Source organism: Saimiri boliviensis, chromosome 16, assembly GCF_048565385.1.
Source record: "Saimiri boliviensis isolate mSaiBol1 chromosome 16, mSaiBol1.pri, whole genome shotgun sequence".
Lineage (NCBI taxonomy): Eukaryota > Metazoa > Chordata > Mammalia > Primates > Cebidae > Saimiri > Saimiri boliviensis.
In genome coordinates this window covers 5,162,361-5,182,800 of record NC_133464.1, presented here as the reverse complement: position 1 = coordinate 5,182,800, position 20,440 = coordinate 5,162,361, and the positions used below count along the sequence as shown (strand labels likewise).

The 20,440-nt window shown below is 38.1% G+C and overlaps 1 protein-coding gene across 4 annotated transcripts in view; it reads left to right on the top strand.

The window, feature by feature from the left end:
* The window catches only part of MYO16 (myosin XVI), a 695,568-nt gene that overhangs the window by 334,448 nt on the left and 340,680 nt on the right, over positions 1 to 20,440 (top strand). For all 4 annotated transcript variants that reach the window (XM_074387449.1, XM_074387448.1, XM_074387447.1 and 1 more), the window contains one exon: positions 8,589 to 8,699. In XM_074387449.1, the coding sequence (XP_074243550.1) occupies positions 8,589 to 8,699 (111 nt within the window). The remainder of the gene's footprint in view (positions 1 to 8,588; positions 8,700 to 20,440) is intronic.

Below are 20,440 nucleotides of genomic sequence, written 5' to 3'. Positions count from 1 at the left end.
ACCTTGCAAAATATGTCTTAACTTTCTAAAGGATCCTATTAACTTCTGTTAACATTCGAATTGTTTCTGAGCCATATAATTTGTGTACTTTAATATCTGACGTAACTTTCCATTTCCAGTTATGATTTAATACTATCCTGCAATTAGTATCCTGTACTAGAGGAAAAATGACTATTGATTAGCTAAGTCTAACACCATCTCCCCCTCATACATTTTAACACTGTGCTCGTACATGTAGTAATTTAAAAGCTTAGTTTTTGTTTTCAATACAGATATTTAAGATTCAAATTAGTTTGCAGTTGAGTGGTGAGGAAACATATTTCTGAGTTACTTTACAACAGTTGAATCTCAAGAATGATTTCTGTTTCCTAATTATTTTCATGGGCAGTCACTTTGAATAAAGTCGTATGGGGTATTTTCATGGGCAGTCACTTTGAATAAAGTCATATGGGGTATTTTCTCTTGTTATAGATAAACCCATTACTACTTACCTTCAGCTTTAACAAAATAATATCTCATATATATATATGTATATGTATATATATATATATATTCGTATATATATTTCCTTTTTGGAGGGAAAATACTTCATTTTTTCAATAACTTATTGATTGATTAAAACATTACATCATATGATTCTGTTAGAATAGGTATGTGAGCAAAGAAATTGAGTATGACCAACAATTGAACACTGTTTTTAAACTTAAGAAGTTATTTTCCCCATACTTTAATTTGTTATTAAGAATGGGAATATTAATATTATTAATTACATTTCTTAGAGAAATTAAAGATAACTTTAAAATGTGTTTTTGTTTTACTGGCATTGTTTTAAAATATTTTGTCTTAATTAGTTTATAGAAATGTGTAGAAAATCTCAGGCTACTTGATTTTCTACTGTTCAAAGTAACTACACACACTTTTGAATGCAATTATTGATAATGGCATGACTTGTAGTCAATGTGTATATGTGAAATTATTGTCCATTTCTATTAATTTGCTTTCAAGCTGTATTAATTAGGTGTTTAACAGCAGTAAGTATGACTATCATTTATTTAATTAAAGAAGAGCAAACTAGGTCAACCCTTTCATCAAGGTACTGAAATTTCTCCCTCTGTGGAGTCAAAGCAATTTCTGATAAGCAGATTGATTGTTTTTAAGTGGTAATTTAATAATATCTTTCCAAAAGACATAAAATATCCTTCAAACATAAGACATTCACAACATAAGAATATCAGGCATATTCTTCATGGGATAACTTTTCTGTCTTAATGTAGACTTTTTACAATTGTATCCTAGTCATAAAAAGTAATTGTAACCATGTTCTGCTTCTGTATTATTCAAGATGGAAAGGCTGCTACCCAGGCTCTCTGCTCCTGTGTGATCTAATAGTCACGCCCTGATACGCCACACTGTATTCATCATGTTCCCATGTGTTCTTGCCCACCAGGTGCTGGCTGGATGCTTCTCTCCAGGGAAGATTAGCACGAGAAACTGAGCAGATTATGTATTCACATTCGATAGGAAAGTTTTCCAAAACACTTTTCAAAGCTCTAAAGTTCTATTTAACATTTTAGAAATAAATACATCATGTGGAAAAATTTTAAAAATTAAAATAAAAACTAGTAAGCATCTCTCTTTCCAGATTTTTAAAGGGTAGGTCTTATCAAGTGGTAACTGTGTAAATGAATATTAAAGGCTTGATTTAACGTTGTAACTTTTTTAAAAAATTTCCAAGAACCACTAAAATTAACATTTGTTTTTATGATTTCTCTGAGAACTCAGACTGTTTCTTAAATTAGTTAGAATGTGCAAGGCTTCCTGCTCTTCCCTCTCCTTCCTGGTTTCCTCTCCCATCCCTTCCCTCCCTTAACTGCTGGGTTTTTTTCATTCTTTTCTTGGTTCCCTGACTTCTTATTTCCCACCTTTCCCCCCTCTCTTCTTTCTGACATTTTATTTAACTTAGGTTTAAGGTTGAAATTCAAGTCAAGACTTTATTCCATTTAGTGAAGCCATGATAGCCTCGAGTAGAGAGAAAGCCTGACAGGGACATGCAGCTTTGCTGTGGTTCAGGTCTGTAACTCAGGAGCTCTGTGGAAATTCCACAGCCTCATTGAGCCTCATCTGTAAAATGGGTACATAGGACCAGCCCTTTATGGTTGTTTTGAAGATGACAGTAAGTGAGACCATACGTTACTATCAGGAACATAATACAAATGCAGTCAGATGGATGCATTATTTATTTTTATTGCTATATAGACTGACTGTGTGATACTGAGTGGAATTATATACTCTAGTTTTGCCAGAACAATAAAATCTTCTATTCCTTGCAGGGATCTGCTCTAAACGTACGTAGTTCCAGTCAATACATCCAAAGGATTTTATACTTCTCAATGTAAATGTAGAATATTTTAGAAAATAATAATGCAAAATAATATGTTGGTTAACACTTCAAAGTTTAAAAATGCTTTCACCTACATTATCTGAATCCTCAAAATGTCACTGTGAGCGAGTTATTGTGTACTTTCGCTACATAACTTAAACTCAAGTTTCAAATTGAGTTTCAAGCTGATCAAACTTAAACTCAAGAAAGTTAAACGGTCTGAGAGCAGTGGCTTATACCTATGATCCCAACACTTTTAGAGGCCAAGGACTGCTTGAGGCCAGTAGTTCAAGACCAGCCTGGGCAATGTAGCAAAACCCCATCTCTACAAAATATTTAAAAATTAGCAGGGTACGGTGGTACACACCTGTGGTCCCACCAACTCAGGAGGCTGAGTTGGGAGGATTGCTTGAGCTCAGAAGTTGGAGGCTGCAGTGAGCTAGGATGTCATTACTGTGCTCCAGCATGGACTACAGAGTGAGACCCTGTGTCAAAAAAAAAAAAAAAAAAACATTAAATGAATTGTCTAAATCTGAAATGTTTCTTTTCTTTTGTTTCCAGTGCTCTACTGGGGGCACCACAGCAGATTTCTAGGATTGGCTATAACTTTCTCCCTGTAGTCCACAGAGACACCAGCACATACATACACCAGCCCACAGAGCCCCAGCCAAGTAAAGGGAAAGGGAAAGGGCCTGGTAGACTTCACTATTTAAGAAACACTTCGCAGAATAACAAAAGGAGGGCTAAACTGCACAGGACCGTCCAGGCACGGCATGGGTGGAGGCCTTAGGAAGCAAAGTAAAGTATGCGTCACTTGATCATCCTTTCCTAATCTGGTCATTCCAGTCAACACAGAGTCTTTTTTAAAACATTTCCTCTTTTCTTTGCTTATGCTTACTGGGTTATTTGCTCCTAGACCGCCTTCCTCCAAATCCTGTTGCCCTGATCCCACCTGCCAGATCATCTCTGTTGCCGGTTGGGCTTCCAGTCACTGGACATGTACTACTAACCCCCCAGAGAGAAGTCACAAACAAGCAAACAAAACCAGACAACACAGTAAAGCCCACGGTGCTCAAACCAGTGTCCACACACTAGAGACAAAGGATCAGCAAATTCCGAAAACTTCCAAAACTTAAATTCACTTTGGAGCTCGAATCATTTCTCAAAGTGTTCCTCCTAAATTCTTCTGGTCTCCTATTCTAAATTATGTCTATCTTGTGTTTTAGATCTCTCCTTTAGGAAATATATAGAATAAAAATCTTAATGGTCAGTTTTGGAGAGGATAGGTAATCTCTTGTCCTTGTCTGGTAATTACTCTGATGATTGTTTGGTAGACATTGGTGGTGCCCACTTTTTGACCTACAACTGCAACATAAAAACATTCACAACATACTTGTTATTTTTCTTTCTACTTATCAGCTGTCACAGTGCTTTTGAAATATAGAAAGAATGTGCTCCTTTGATAGCCTTGCTTAAGATTGACTACCAAAGCTTCCTTTCGGCTTATTTTGGAATCTGGATGTGAGAAATGCAAGGAACTCTTCCCTTGATCTGCTCTCACACTGAATCTACCCCACTGTGTAACTGTAAACAGGCTAGGGAGTATTCACATTTTTACTGTCAGCCTAGTAGTTTCTCTGACCCATGTAACAGCTGTGCCACTGAAGACGAGAATCCACAGGAATACCAATGAGATGTCTGTGATAGCTGCTCCAGGCTTGCTGGAATGAATGCAGAACTTCTGTTAGTACTATTCATGCCTTTTCTAAATGTGCACACAGAAATTTGCATTGAAGTTGTTAGCATCGTGACTGTAAGCGGGATCTTTTTATCCTAGCATAAATCATTATTCCCGAAGAAAATACTAATCTTGCTCTTGATCTTTCTCCTTTCTCTGATTCCTTTGGGAGTTAAAGATGTATGCTAACTTGCTGGAGAGTTTTGCCTTATTTTCGCATTGCTCAAAGTTATTGCGATCATTATAAATCTACATCCAATTATGTACATGTATGAATATGCATATGGATTATTTTTGTACATACATACAGGCATACATGCATGCATAGATAGTTTTTGGAATTGTCTATATGTGTGTGTAAGTTCATGTACTTTGGAAAAATGTTGCAAAGATATTAAAAGAAAATATATTTACATCCATCTCTAAATTGATGGTGAAAGTTCCCTTTTATGTGTCTCTCTACCTAGGACTTTGGCCAAAAGTTATTTAACCTCTAGAACATGCATTCTTACCTAATTACACTTATTGTCTAGATTACTTTTATATGCAAAGGCAACTGTTCCAGTCTGTGATCCTGGAATGCAGTCAAGTTGTCCATCTTCATAAGGAAACCTTCAATCTTGTCTAAATTAATCCCTGTTGGGAAATCAAGTGCAATTTAGTTGCATACAGTTGCATATGGCAGCTCCTCTTTTTCTTAAATTAATCTACATCCAATCCGTTCCTCCTCCTCTTTGGCCTCTTCCTTGAACCCACTTTTTCTAGAGCTTACTACTGTTCTCACCACTTCTGCCTTTTCTCTGTTCCAGCTGCCAGAGAGCTGTCTGAGCACGGTGAAGCTGGTCTTGTCGTCCCCATGCTCATTACCCTCTGTGACTTTCTCTAATTCCTGGAATGAAGCAGCTCTTCCTCAGGGTTCAGGACCCTTTGGCAGCTCCTTCGGTATCCCCTGCTGCCGCTTCCTCCCACCTCCTCCACACCAGGGCAGATTCCAGGGCCTCCCACACACCCATCCCCTCCCCGCCTTCCAGCCCTCACCGTGTCCTTCCCTGTCCCTGTGACATCTCCCCCAACATCTCACAGGATTGCCTTTTAAAATTATGTGCAATTTCAAATTCAGTGTGACCTCTTCAAAGAGGACTTCTTGGACCATCTAATGTGAAGTTTTTCTCTTTTCAGTGTCATGCTTTTCCCTTCCTGTACATTTTGTACCTGTAATTTCTTATTTCTGTCCTAACTTCTCCCCCTCATAGAGGAGGTCACAAATATCATTCCTTTGTTCCTCTTTGTGCTAAACCTCTACCACGATGACTAACAAAGAAGATAAGCAAGGGAAATGTGGCGCATTATTGAACAGATGTCATCAGATGTATCCATTATCCACTGGAATTCCTCCTGCTTCCCAGTGGTTATCATGCCAGCTTCTGCCTCTGATTTATCAACTGTGTGACCCTAGAAAAAGCACATGTCCTCTATGGGCCTCAAGTTCTTCACCCATTAATTAAGAATGTTAGGCTGTAACAATGAATGCCAAAGTTTAAAAAATAATGTTATTCAGTAGAAGAACCTTCTTCAGAAAGAAATATGTGAATGAGAACTCTGATTCCTAAAGCAAAGGAAAGCCGAGCGTCTTTGCTGAGAACAGTGCAGGCAGACCCAGGGCTTTCCACACTCACCTGCATGCCTCCCTCACCTATCCCCAAGGGAAGCTGGTAGGAAGTTACATGATCTCCATGGCCCCTAGATATGTTACTAAGGGCACTAATGAGGGACACTAAGCTGCAGAGGACGTGCAGGACCAAATTCTACTCGTATATTTAATTCCCTCAACCACTCTATGAAGTACATACTATCTTTCATCACATAGAGAATGAAAAGCAGCTTCACGATGTTAAGGAAGAAAAATACTCAAGAACTCACAGATAGGAAGATGTATGACTGGGATTTAAACACTCTTGTTCACCCAGCTGAATACAAATAATTGATGTTTTAGAGTTAGATGAGCTTGCATTTTCTAACATTCGAAGTGGGGAAGCTCAAATTACTGTCTAAGATACTTACCTGAATTTGCACGACCGATGAATGCAGAACTAAAAACTGCCTGGATCAAGACCACCAGTTCCTTTGCCTGAGGGCTGCGGTAAAGGCGGCATCACTTCTTCTGTTTTCACGCTTCTCTCTCAGCTATCAGTCTAGGTCGTGCTTTGTGCCCATGAAACTCCTCAAAGTGGAACTCGGCGTATAATGTTAAAAAGTTGATATCAAACAATTTCAGAATTGTTTTGACAATCCAGGAAACACTGGCATAGCTGGAACATTATGACTTCTATTTTTTATCAACAAAAAGCACCAGTTTTGGGATACAACTCTTGAACAGTTTAAGTAGATAATTCTGACAGCATCAACGCCTTAAAGCTATGTCTCTAACCCAACATGAAATAACTACTTTTAGTAAGACTATATTATGTGCTTTTTGTAGGTTAATGCGGAAAGCTATTTGGAAGTGTTTTTCCTTTAAATGCTGCAAAGTAGATAAGATAATGAACTCAGGGTGTTTGAGTTTGTGCATCTTGGTGGGGAAGGAGACAGGCTTATTCTTGATATTTCTGAGATCTAGATTTTTTTTTTTTTTTTTTTTTTTTTGAGACAGGGCCTAGCTCTGTCACTCAGGCTGGGGTGTAGTGACACTATCATGGTTCACTGCAGCCTCAAACCCTGGGGCTCAAATAATCCTCTTGTCTCAGCCTCCTGAGTAGCTGGGACTACAGGGCAAATCACCATGCCCAGCTAATGGAATAATTTACAAATTCGTTTTTAATAAACATGCATGTATTGGAATATTGTGTTTCCTGCTTATACAAATGGTTTGAACTCCAGTGCCATAAAGTTTGCTGCTATGCCACCATTCTAACCAGAATTCATAACAAACCATGCTCTCACCTTTCAACATGCCTACTACTCAATTTGTGTTTCTATTATTCTCTGTGTGTGTGTGTGTGTGTGTGTGTGTGTGTGTGTGTGTGTGTATGTATGTGTGTGGGGAGGTTTTTTTTGTTTTTTGTTTTTGGCTTTTTTTCTTTGATACAGAGACTCGCTCTGTCACCCAGGCTGTAGTGCAGTGGCTCTATCTTGGCTCACTGCAACCTCCACCGCCTGGGTTCAAGTAATTCTTGTACCACGGCTTCCTGAGTAGCTGCGATTACAGGCATGTGCCATCATGCCCAGCTAATTTTTTTTTTTTGTATTTTTAGTAGAGGTGAGGTTTTGACACGTCGGTCTCAAACTCCTGATCTCAAGTGATCCACCTGCCTTAGCCTCCCTGTGCTGGGATTGTGGGTGTGATCCACCACACCAACCTGTGTTTCTATTATTAATACATTAGGTTTAGAAAGTCTGGGGAGAAAATAAACTGACTTTGTGAATTAATAATCCTAAATTTAGCTTTATTAAAAATGTTTTGTACTTTTTATACTATACTTACTTGATAAGCAGAAATATTTATGTTCAAATTATTTAGCAATGGTATGTACTATTAATAATATATAATACAGATACAAATACAAAATGCAAATATAAATATAGAGTACAAATGTGAATACAAATATCAATTATCAAAAATTTACTAGGAGTATCAAACAACTCACATTGATATGAATATTCTTGTTCCATTGCTCCTCTGTGTGTGACATTAAAAAACACTACTACCATATTACATCAAATGTCTACTTTTCTCAGCATATTTTGTGTACATCAAATTAAAATTGCCCATTTCTAATTTGAAAATAATGGATTTTCATTTAATTAAAGAATCCAAATTCATCTTTTTTATTTGAAATGTTGCACAGTCTTTAAACTTTCACAGTATATTAAATTGAATAGGAAAGCATTTTTTCTTTATGACAGTTATTTTAATCTCATAGCTACTTTGATCTTAAAAGTAATATAGAGCAGAATAGGAAGATCTAGAACCTACTTTTAAAACCTAGCCTCATCCTGAATGAATGCAGAATCTAAATTCCATACACATTTCTTCCTTACCATGCCAACAATGGTAACATGAGAAGTTTTGCTTTAGCTTAGGGAAGAGGACCAATAAGATGAGTGGTTCAACTGCCTGTCTTTCAGAGGACTGCGAACAGTGCAGAGCTGAGTTACCAGTAGGGAATAAGAAGCGTCAACATGCTGGCATGATCTTGGCATACCTAATGCCTGAGTGACAAGGTAGCAAACGGGCTGTGTGCATCTGCACACCAGGGACGATAGAACAGAAATTCTCATCTGAGTACATTGTTCTGTGACTTAAGATATTTTTTTTTTTCTTTTTCATTGAACCATTTCATCTTTTAACAACAGTTCCTAACTCAGGTTGTCTTTAAACTTTTGACAGGTAATTAAAAGTGGAACATCCAACTGTGAAGAAAGTTGATCGGAAAGCAATTAGAATTGATCATACTTCCTGTTCTTCCCCAGGTCAAGCTAATGCCCCCGGCCCCAAATGATGACCTGGCAACACTCAGCGAGCTCAATGACGGCAGCCTACTCTATGAGATTCAGAAGCGCTTTGGAAACAATCAGATCTATGTAAGTACCCTGGAGATTACCTTTGCACTGCTTTTGTCTTGCTGCATATTTTTATCACCCTTCAGTGCTTCAAATGTTGCAAGTAATGGGCTCATTGGCGCTTCTGGTCATGGTGATAGCTTAAGTTGAATTTTATTTTATTTTTTGGGGCGGGGGGGAGAAAAAAGAATAATAAGAAAAAAAATAAAGAAGAGGAAGAAAGAGAAAGAGGAAGAGGGAGAGAGAATGGGGGTATTGCTTTATTGCCTGGGCTAGAATGCAGTCTAAATACGGGTATGCCTATAATTGTGCTTAATAATGGAGACATAAAAGAAAATGAGGGAAGAGAATAACAAACAAGGAGCCAACCAACATTTCATTTAAACTTCTAAGTTGATATGATGTGGTACTGATAAGAGTGTATATTTTGTGTATTTAAAGTGGAGAATTCTATAAATGTTAATTACCTTTACTTGTTCCAGATCTGAGTTCAAGTCCTGGATATCGTTGTTAATTTTCTGTCTCATTGATCTGTCTAATATTAATGTTGAAGTCTTTCACTATTATTGTGTGGGAGTCTAAGTCTCTTTATTAGTCTTGTATGTCTGGGTATTCCTGTATTGGGTGCGTATGTATTTGGGATCTTTAGCTCTTCTTGTTGTTGCATTGATCCTTTTATCATTATATAATATCCTTCTTTGCTTCTTTTGATCTTTGTTGCTTTGACAACTATTTTATCAGAGGCAAAAATTGTAACTTCTGCTTTTTATTTATTTATTTTAGCTCTCTGTTTAGTTGGTAAATCTTTCTCCATCCCTTGTTTAGAGTCTTTGTGTATCCTTGAATGTGAGATAGGTCTGGATGTAGCATACTGATGGGTTTTAGTTTTTTATCCAAATTGCCTGTCTGTCTTTGGATTAGGGGATTTAGTCAATTTAAATTTAGAACTAATAATGATATATGTGAGTTTAATACTGCCATTTCATATTAGCTGGCTGTTTTGCCCATTAGTTGATGTAAATTCTCCATTATATTGATGCTCTTTTTGGTATTTTTTTAGAAAGGCTGATACCGTTTGTTCCTTTCTATGTGTAGTGGTTCTTCAGAAGCTCTTGTAAAGCAGGCCTGGTGGTGATGAAATCTCTGAGTACTTGCTTGTTCACCAAAAACTTTATTTTTCCTTCACTTATGAAGCTTAGTTTGGCTGGATGTGAAATTCTTGGTTGAAAGTTCTTTTCTTTGAGGATGTTGAATATTGGCCCCCACTCTCTTCTGACTTGTAGGGTTTCTGCTGAGAGATCTGCTGTAAGTCTGATAGGCTTCCCTTTGTGGATAACCTGACCTTTCTCTCTGGCTGCCCTTAGTATTTTCTCCTTCATTTCAACCCTGGTGAATCTGACGATATCTGGTGATATGTGCCTTGGAGTTGCTCTTCTTGAGGAATATCTTTGTGGTGTTCTCTGTATTACCTGGAGTTGAATATTATCCTGCCTTACTAGGTTGGGAAAATTTTCCCGAATAATATCCTGAAGCGTATTTTCCAGCTTGGATTCATTCTCTGTCACATTCAGGTACACCTATCAAGCGTAGATTAGGTCTTTTCACATAGTCCCATATTTCTTGGAGACTTTGCTCGTTCCTTTTTATCCTTTTTTCTCTATTCTTGTCTTCTTGTTTTATTTCATTGAGTTGGTCTTCGACCTCTGATATCCTTTCTTCTGCTTGATCAATTCGGCTGTTAAAACTTGTGCATGCTTCACATAGTTCTCATATTGTGTTTTTCAGCTCCATCAATTCACTTATATTCCTCTCTAACTTTTGTATTCTTGTTAACATTTCATCAAACCTTTTTTCAAAGTTCTTAGTTTCTCTGGATTGTGTTAGAACAAGTTCTTTTAATTCACAGAAGTTTCTTATTGTCCACATTTTGAAGCCTGCTTCTGTAATTGGAACACACTCGTTCTCCATCAAGCCTTGTTTCCTTGCTGATGAGGAACTGGGATCCCCTGCTGAGGGAGAGGCGGTCTGATCTTGGGTATTCTCAGCCTTTTTTGGCTGTTTTCTTCCCTTCCTTGTAGATTTATCCATCTGTGGTCTTTATAATTACCGTCTTTATAGTTGGGTTTCTGAGTGGACGTCCAACTTACTGATTCTCAGCGCTGAAATCTGAGCAACCCACTGCGCCGACGAAATCAGCGGCGTTCAGATTGATGGTGCTTTTCTGACTCTGCACCAAGAACTGACGCTCCGAGGCGCCGGCAAAACCGCCTCGCCGGTCATGAGAGTCGCGCTGGCGACCCCTGGGGCTCCTCCGCTGGGAATCTCCTGGTGCCTGAGCAACAAGAATTCATGTGAAGGTGTGGCGTCCTCTCGTTCTTTGCGCTTTCACTGGGAGCTACAATCCCGGGCTGCTAGTGATCAGCCATCTTGGATCTCTCTCCTTAAGTTGAATTTTTTAAGGTGAGTTCAGTTTCATTCTGGCTCAGTTATAAGGCAAATCCAGCACAGTTCCACATTTTAGAGTTACATATAAACTAATACCCTGAGGGCAGGCACTAGTACTGCTCTTAAACTTTCCTGTTGGCATCGTTGCTGCAGAAGATCTGCAAGAACCAGCAGGATCTGCACATGACTTATAAAAATGCTGTCTTCTCTTCTACTTTTCTTGAACCTCCTAGATCAGGGACAGAAAGTGAAAGAGCATACATTGACTATGCATGTAAGTCTGCCTCTCTATTTGCTTGAGAAGAGAAACTGTTGTGGCTCAGAATTTCCAGGAAATGTCTTTGTAAAGTAAGCAATTTATACACAGATTCCTGATAGTAGAATACAAAAAATGTTACTCAGATGGTAAACAGTATGGAGAATTTATTTACAGTGGTTCTATTCTCGTTTGTGTGTTACTTTCCCAACACTGATAACAATTTAGACACCTTGTAATATCAAAATCCATCTCTTTTTCTTCCTCTTCTCTCTCATTCTCTGATTTTGTTATACTCTACACAGAGCACAGAGCAATTCAATCAGAATGTCTATAGAGAAATCTGATTATGCATATACTCAGTATTTCTTTTCGATAACACTTTTTTTTCTGATCTAATGAGAAACTGATTAAGTAATTTTCATATAAATGTGAAATCTGAGACTTCCTTACAAGTAATAAATTGTCAAATGCTGATTAGCCTATGAAAATGCAATGTAGCATCTTACCGCTTAAATAAATATCCTGCCACTGTAAATATACTTAAAATTAAATACTTCTGTCAAAATTAATGAAATCATGTCATTGGCATAAAGTGGTGAGACCTGATTACTTTGGTCTGTGTTACTGCCCTGTTACTTTTGTAAAGTGTATATTTTTATTCCATTTTCTCATCTTTTTCCCAGTATTGCAGTGATTTTTATTTTTTTTACTCTTAATTATAGAAACCTGGAACTGCCTGAATTATTTTGTCTTTCTTTACCCCTTGGTGCCTTTAAAGTGACCTTTCATCTACATATGCATTTAATCTGCTTCTTTCCGCCCCTGTGGTGAGCACCCTCATCAAAGTCATCGCCTTCCCTTCTCTAACAGCCTCCTAACTTTCTAGAGGAGAATTCATCATTCCTGTTCAATCCAGTCTCACAATGAACTAGAGTAATTTTTATAAAGCACAAATGTAATCTCAAAACTCCCAGTCTTAAATCTTCTCTATGGCCCCCCACTTTTCATGGGACAAAGACCACAGCCCTTATTCCAGAGTTTGGAATCTTCATAATCTGCTCCAAACAGTCACTGAGGACTCCTTTTCTCTTATGTCTAAATTACTTGATTATTGCCTGCCTTCCTCATAGACTGTTTTTTGTTTGTTTGTTTGTTTCCAGTAAAGTCCTCTTTCTACTGCATAAAATACTTAGCTTTATAAACTCCCTCTCAGATAGTCTCCATTTTTTAAGTCAACCTTTCCAGAGCTTCCAGATTACACCATCATGGACTATCTTTCTTTAGAGAATTTGTCACAGTTTGTTATTCTGTGACTCAGTGGTAGTTTGTTAACGCTGCGTTCTGGGGCCGCTCAAAAGCCAAACACCAGAGATGAGGTTGATAGGAGGAAAAGTGGGTTTGTTTGGAAAGCCAGAAACACTGAGAAGGTGGTAAACTTGTGTTCTAATGTACCTTCTCCAATTTTTCAGGCTGCCCAGAGGGTGTTTATGGGAAGGACATTTGCAGAAGAGGAGGGTGTTGGTATCAAAAGGTGAATAAGGACTACAGATCTCTGGGGACCAGGGAGGGTCTGAGGAGTCAGGAACTTTGTCGGGCTACAGTTCTCCTAGAAATATTTAACAAAACATAACTGTTTATACACTTTTCCTGTAATCCCAGAGTTAGTTCTGAAAACTACATGACGGCTGTTTTTGCATTATTATCTCAGTGGTTTACGATCCTAGTCCACGTGCAAGAACATGAAAAGCCACTTAACAAAATGGAATTAGTTATATAAGTTTTTCTGCCTTTCCACTCTTAAACAGCACATACTTCCTATGTTTTCATCAAACTCCTGCCTCTAGCTTCTCCATACAGTGGACTATCTTCTTAAATAATTTTTTATACTCAGTTTCTCTCTCTTTCTTGATAGTCTGAGCTACGAATACTGCTCTCTGCTTTGCTAACATTCATATAACATAAATTTACCGCTGTGTGAGGCATGGGTTTCCTCTGCTCCATTCCTAAAGTCCAGAAAACCTCAATTGATTAGGATCAATTGTGTAATAGGAGTGCTGTACATTATGGTATCTGAAATCACATCTAATAGGTAGACAAGCAATTGAAACATTATGGATTAAACAATAATGTGTGCTTCCCAATGTGTAGTCTGTGGACTAGTAGATATATGAATTTTTTATTAAGTGTGTAATGAAAATAAGTGTTTTTGTTTTTTGTTTTTTGTTTTTTGTTTTTTTGAGACGGAGTTTCGCTCTTGTTACCCAGGCTGGAGTGCAATGGTGTAATCTCGGCTCACCGCAACCTCCACCTCCTGGGTTCAGGCAATTCTCCTGCCTCAGCCTCCTGAGTAGCTGGGATTACAGGCACGCACCACCATGCCCAGCTAATTTTTTGTATTTTTAGTAGAAACAGTGTTTCACCATGTTGACCAAGATGGTCTCGATCTCTTGACCTCATGATCCGCCCGCCTCGGCCTCCCACAGTGCTGGGACTATAGCCTTGAGCCACCGCACCTGGCCAAAAATACGTGTTTTTATAGAAACTCTTCCAGCAGTCTGTTGGTTTAATTCCTATCTGTTGGAGCTAATAAGAATCAGAGATTTCACTTCGTATGACTTTTAATCACATTTTTCTAGTAGTTCATTGTCTTATGTTTTACAAAGGTATCAGTCCATAATTAATTGGGACTGAAAGCAAGTGATCCTTCCCCACAAATAGGAAAGCACTAGGTTAGTAGAAATCTCAAAATCCAAATACCGGAATTTGGTCATCTGAGCTCTTCCCACCTGCGCTTCTCACGGCCTGTCCACCCTGGCTCACGGCAGCCCCACTCGTGTCCCCTGTCAGGCCAATGCCCTTGGTAAGACTGTTGGTGCTTGTTTTCCTTCCGCCCTCCACACGTGATTTCCGGGCAAATGTCACCAGCCCTACCTTGAAGTTACAAACAGAAGATCACCCCCACTGCTGCCTCCAGACACATATCTTATTACAGCGATTGCATTTCGCACTTGCATTTTTATACTGCAAATAAGTGTCTGGGCTTCTCTTGGTCTCCCTTCTATCCTCAACCCAAAAGCCAGGGTAACATTGTTAGAATGTACGTTGCATTACGACACATTTCTATTAAAAGGATGTCCAGTTCACTAAAGCCAGAGTCTGAGGAATGGCTCATAAGGCCTCTACTCTTTCCTCTTGCCTTTGGAAGTTCTGATGTCAGATGCTGGCACCCTCCCCTGGGTGCCTCTGTCCTGGCCACATTGCTGGCCTTGGTGTCTTGTGAGTGTGGCCTGCACAGAGGTGCTGAGTGGTTTGACCACCATTTGCCTGTTCCTCCTCCCTTCAGGGCTTCACAGCAGTGTCACCGCTTCTGGAGGCCAGCTGCGCCTTGATGTGTTTCGTCCACAAACTTAACCACTCTCTAACATGCTGTATGTTTTTCTTATTTAGATTCTTATAAATACCATGTGCTGATTCTTCTTACACACACACACACACACTCTCCCACTCTCTTTCTCTCTCTCTCTCTCCCCCTTTCTGTCTCTATTTCTCTCTCTCTCTCTCTCTCTCTCTCTCTCTCTCTCTCTCCCCCTTTCTGTCTCTCTTTCTCTCTCTTTCATACCCATACTCACTAGAATGCAAGCTCTATAAGGGAAAGAATTCTCGTTTCATTCACTGCTATATATGACCCATAATAGGTTCCCAATAAATATTGAATGTGAGTAGACTTCCTCCACCAAATCCTCATTTTTAGACAAGAGAAAGAAGTTAATATATATTTATCCATAGCAAACAACTGAGGGTTGAGCGATGACTTTTTTCAGAGCAAAGATAAAATATTTTAGCTGACTTAATCATTTGACCAGGATTTTCATCTCTTTTTGCTACAGTCTGATTTGTTTTATAATGTGATCTTTCAAAACAGATTGTAAATTGCTTTTTTACTAAGTGTATAACCTTCTGTTTGGATGTTAGATTAGGGAGTTTCCATAGTCTGTAGTATTAGGAAGTTCTCAAAACTTCAAACAGATAATGAACTGCAGGTGTTAAGACACACGCTTACCAGGAAATGCACAAAATACAAGCGTTGCATTCTCTGAATACTTACTGCCAACAGTACCAGAGGGAACAGAATATTCAGTCAAATTCCTTTATGGACAGCAAAGAACTTTGCTGGAAGTATTATTTTACAAGGACATTAGTGGGACTTGAGACTTATTATTATTATTATTATTATTTGAGATGGAGTTTTGCTCTTGTTACCCAGGCTGCAGTGCAATGGTGCGATCTCGGCTCACCGCAACCTCCGCTTCCTGGGTACAGGCAATTCTCCTGCCTCAGCCTCCTGAGTAGCTGGGATTACAGGCACACGCCACCATGCCCAGCTAATTTTTTGTATTTTTAGTAGAGATGGGGTTTCACCATGTTGACCAAGATGGTCTCGATCTCTTGACCTCATGATCCATCCGCCTCGGCCTCCCAAAATGCTGGGATTACAGGCGTGAGCCACTGCGCCCAACGGAGACTCATTTTTTAAAAAGCCACAAAATAAACACAGGACCTTCTGTAACATCCGGTTAGGCAAGAGAGTTCTGAAACAAATATATTGTAATTGGCACCAAGCAAACCAGAGCAATGAAACTTGGCTTGGAAGCTCCTGGTGCACAGCCTGGCTCATTGCAGCCATTTACTGTGCCACTTGGGGTGACCCAGGTTGATGTCGCAGAGCCTCTTCTTTTTAACTTTCATTTTAGGTTTGGGTTGTAAAGATTTGGTTCATAAGTAAATATGTGTCATGGGGGTTTGTTGTGCAGATTATTTCATAGCCCACGTATCAAGTTCAGTGTCCAATCGTTATATTTTCTGCTCCTCACCCCCATTCCAGCCTCCTCACCCCAGTCACTATTGTTTCCTTCTTTGCGTTCATAAGTTCTTATCATTATAGCTCTCACTTATAAGAGCATGAGTTTGGTTTTCTGTTTCTGTGTTAGTTTGCTAAGGATGATAGCCTCCAGCTCCATCCATGTTTCCGAAAAAGACATGATTTTGTTATTTTTTATGGCTGCGTTTTACCCCATGATGCATATGTACCATTCTTTCTTTATCCAGTCTGTCATTTATTGGCATTTAGCTTGATTCTGTGCCTTTCTATTGTGAATAGTGTTGCAGTGAACAGTCATGTGCATGTATCTTTATGGTAGAATGATTTATATTTCTCTGGGTGTATACCCAGAAATGGGATTGCTGGGTCGAATGGTAGTTCTGCTTTTAGCTCTTTGAGGTATCACCATACTGCTTTCCACAACGGTTGAACTAATTTACACTCCCACCCACGGTGTATAAGTGCTGCACATCTATGACCATCTGTTCTTGGACAAAGCTGGCAAAAACAAGCAATGGGGAAAAGACTCCGTCTTCAATAAATGGTGCTGGGATAACTGGCTAACCATATGCAGAAGAGTGAAGCTAGACCCCTCCCTCACCCCGTACACCAAAATCAACTCAAGATGGATTGAAGGCATCAATGTAAAACCCCAGACTATAAAAACCCTGGAAGACAATCTAGGCAGTACGATCCTCAACATAGCAATGGCCAAAGATTTTATGACAAAGATATCAAAAGCCATCATAACAAAAGCAAAAATTGACAAGTGGGATCTAATTAAACTTAAGAGCTTCTGCACAGCAAAATTACTATCAACAGAGTAAACTGACAACCTACAGACTAGGAGAAAATAATTGCAAACTATATATCTGATAAAGGTCTAATATTCAGCATCTATAAGGAACTTGAATTTACAAGACAAAAGCAACCCCATTAAAAAATGGGCAAACCTGGGTGTGGAGGCTCATGCCTATAATCCCAGAGCTTTGGGAGGCCAAGGAGGGTGGATCACTTGAGGTCAGGAGTTCGAGACCAGCCTGACCAACATGGTGAAACCCTCTCTACTAGAAATACAAAAATTAGCAGGACGTCATGGTGGGCATCCGTAATGCCAGCTACTGGGGAGGTTGAGGCAGGAAAATCACTTGAACCTAGGAGGTGGAGGTTGCAGTGAGCTAAGATCATGCCCCTGCACTCTAGCCTGGGTGACAGAGGGAGACCCCATATCAAAAAAAAAAAAAAAAAAAAAAAAAAAAGTGGACAAAGGACATGAACAGACATTTCTCAAAAGAAGACATACATGCAGCCAATAAACACATAAAAAAAACCCCTCAACATCACTGATCATTAGAGAAATACAAGTCAAAACCACACTGAGATACAGTCTTAATGGCTATTATTAAAAACTATAAAAACAGACCGGGCGCAGTGGCTCACACCTATAATCCCAGCACTTTGGAAGGCTGAAGCAGGTGGATCATGAGGTCTAGAGATCGAGACCATCTTGGTCAACATGGTGAAACTTCATCGCTACTAAAAATAAAAAAAATTAGCCGGACATGGTAGCATATTCCTGTAATCCCAGCTACTCAGGAGCCTGAGGCAGGAGAATCACTTGAACCAGGGAGTCAGAGGTTGCAGTGAGCTGAGATTGCACCACTGTACTCCAAACTTGGGTGACAGAGGGACACTCTATCTCAAAAAAAAGTCAAAATATATATATATATATATATATATTTTGGCCAAGGTTGTGTAGAAAAGAGAACACATAAACTGTTAGGTCCTGTGTTTAAGAGCATTTCAAGAGGCTAATATTGACAAGTTGGTGTCAGAGATTGAGATTTCTCTCATTTCAAGGATATTTGAAGTTATATAAATGCATACATTTTCCTCAAGCTAATAGTGCCCCTTGCCTGCTTATCCAGAGCTTCATCTATGACATACTGTGTTATGCTATGCAATACCTGCTGTGTAGTTCCAGATCATTCCACTCCATCTAAAAGACCCTTTTGAGTACTTAACAAGTATGCTGTGGGGGAGAAGAACCTTAATATATTAGAAAAATGAGTTGAAGGAATTCTTATTATTTTTCCAATTTAAAAAAGTATTTATCTGCATTACCTTTAAAATGCTCCATTTCATTGAAACAGCCTCCTTCCTTTTGATGATTTATATAAAATTATACTCTATGACTTTACGGTAACATTAATTCACATTATTATAAATCATTTTTATTTCTCTCAAAATGGATTTTCAAAGACAGTCTCAAATACCTTCAAAAATCAGACCCCCAATTTAAAAATTATACCTCAATAGAAGAATGCAATTTTAGAAGTATTAATTATTTGCTTTATAAATGTCTCATCTTCTTTAATCAACACATTTCTAAATTCAGTCACAATCTGTTTTCTAGCACTACTTTTTTTTATCTGGAATTTAACAGCAGTTTTCAGATAATGCATTAGTAAGATCCTCTTCAGATGTATGATTTCACTTTTATTTCTTATTTATTTGGGTGTAGAAAACTGAGCAATCCTTCTTTTACGTAAATGTTTTATTGAATATCAACACAAAAACAAAGTAATGCACAACTCATTAGTGTGTGGCGTAAGGAACTTTTATTTCATGAACACATCCACATAACCTGTAGCTTCATAGTGAAATAGAAGAGAAGGTCCTTCCCCAATCCACATTTAGTCATTACAAAATGTTCTGACATTGACAACTATAGATTGGTTTTGTCTGTGTCTTTTAACTTTACATGAATGCAATCTCTTTTGTAGTATTCCTTTCATTATTATGTTTCTAATAATATTCAGCTATACTGTTGCTTATAAAACCAACTAATTTTTATTATTATACAGTAAACTACTAATTTATCCACTCTACAGTTGAGGAACCTTTGAGTTATTTTCACTTTTTTTGGTAATTATGAATAATGTAGACAGTTGTATACCTTTTTATTTTTTGGCCCACATAAATATTTCTCTGGGGCCATTAAAAATGAGTTTTCTTTCTTTTTCTTCTTGATATATAGGAGTTTTTACATATTCAAGATACTCTTTTTGTTGAGGGACATACATATCGAGAGCCCAGTTTATGGCTCATATTGTACTCTTCAAATAGTGTATTTAAATGAAAAGTGTACAGTTTTGCAGATTATTTAGGGTTCATATTTTTTGTGGCCTGTTTAAGAAAACTTGGCTTTGGTTAAGAAAATATTTTCCTATATTTTCTTTATAAAGGTTGATTATTTTAGCATTTACATTTAAAGTATTTTGGTGCTGATCATAATTCTTAAAGACACATTCCCAATGCCATAATTCAGAATGTTGAAATCTCAAAAGATTGAAATCCCCAAAAATCAAAATACCCAAAGTTTAAAATCACAAATATATATAATCCTGCACATCACAATCCTGAAAGAATAAAATTCTAATTGTTAAAATCCTGGAATCTGAAATCTGAATTCTGAGGAAGGGATTATTGTGTTTTTTGTGGTATACAGAAGAGTTACATTGTGATTTTCACTTGTAGAATTTTGGACTTTAGGTATTTCACTCTTCTGGGATTTCAGCGTTGAGAATTATGTTGTTTTTTGGGATTATGGTGTTTTTTGGGATTATGGCCCAAACCCAAGGCATATTGTATTTCCCATGTGGAAGTGATTTCACAATGGTAAAAGGAGGATCCAGATGAAAATTTTTCCTACATGGGTCTCCCCACTGCCTGGCCACAGAACCTTTGTCCTAAACAGGTGACCACAGAGAGTGAGTCCATGTTCTGGAATCTGTCTTCTTTTGTATTGGTCCATGTGTTTATAAATCAATCCCAAAATATCTTAATCATTGCGGCTATATAGTCCTGGCAAATTTGTTTGTCCCTTAAGTTTGTTCTTAAACATGTATTAGCTAATCATGACTTTTGATTCATGCATACTTTTTAAAGTCAATTTAACAATTTCAATTGGATTTTTATTGATATGGCATCAGATACATAGATTAAGTAGAAATAATTGAGATTTTTACAATATTTGATTTTTTCATTTCACAGAATATTATAGTCCTTCTTTTGGCCATCTTTAATTTCTCTGGAGCAATTTTAATTTTTTTGGTGTAGAAGTCTTTCCCGTATGTATTAAATTTGTTTCTTAACATTCTTCATGTTTTGAGGACA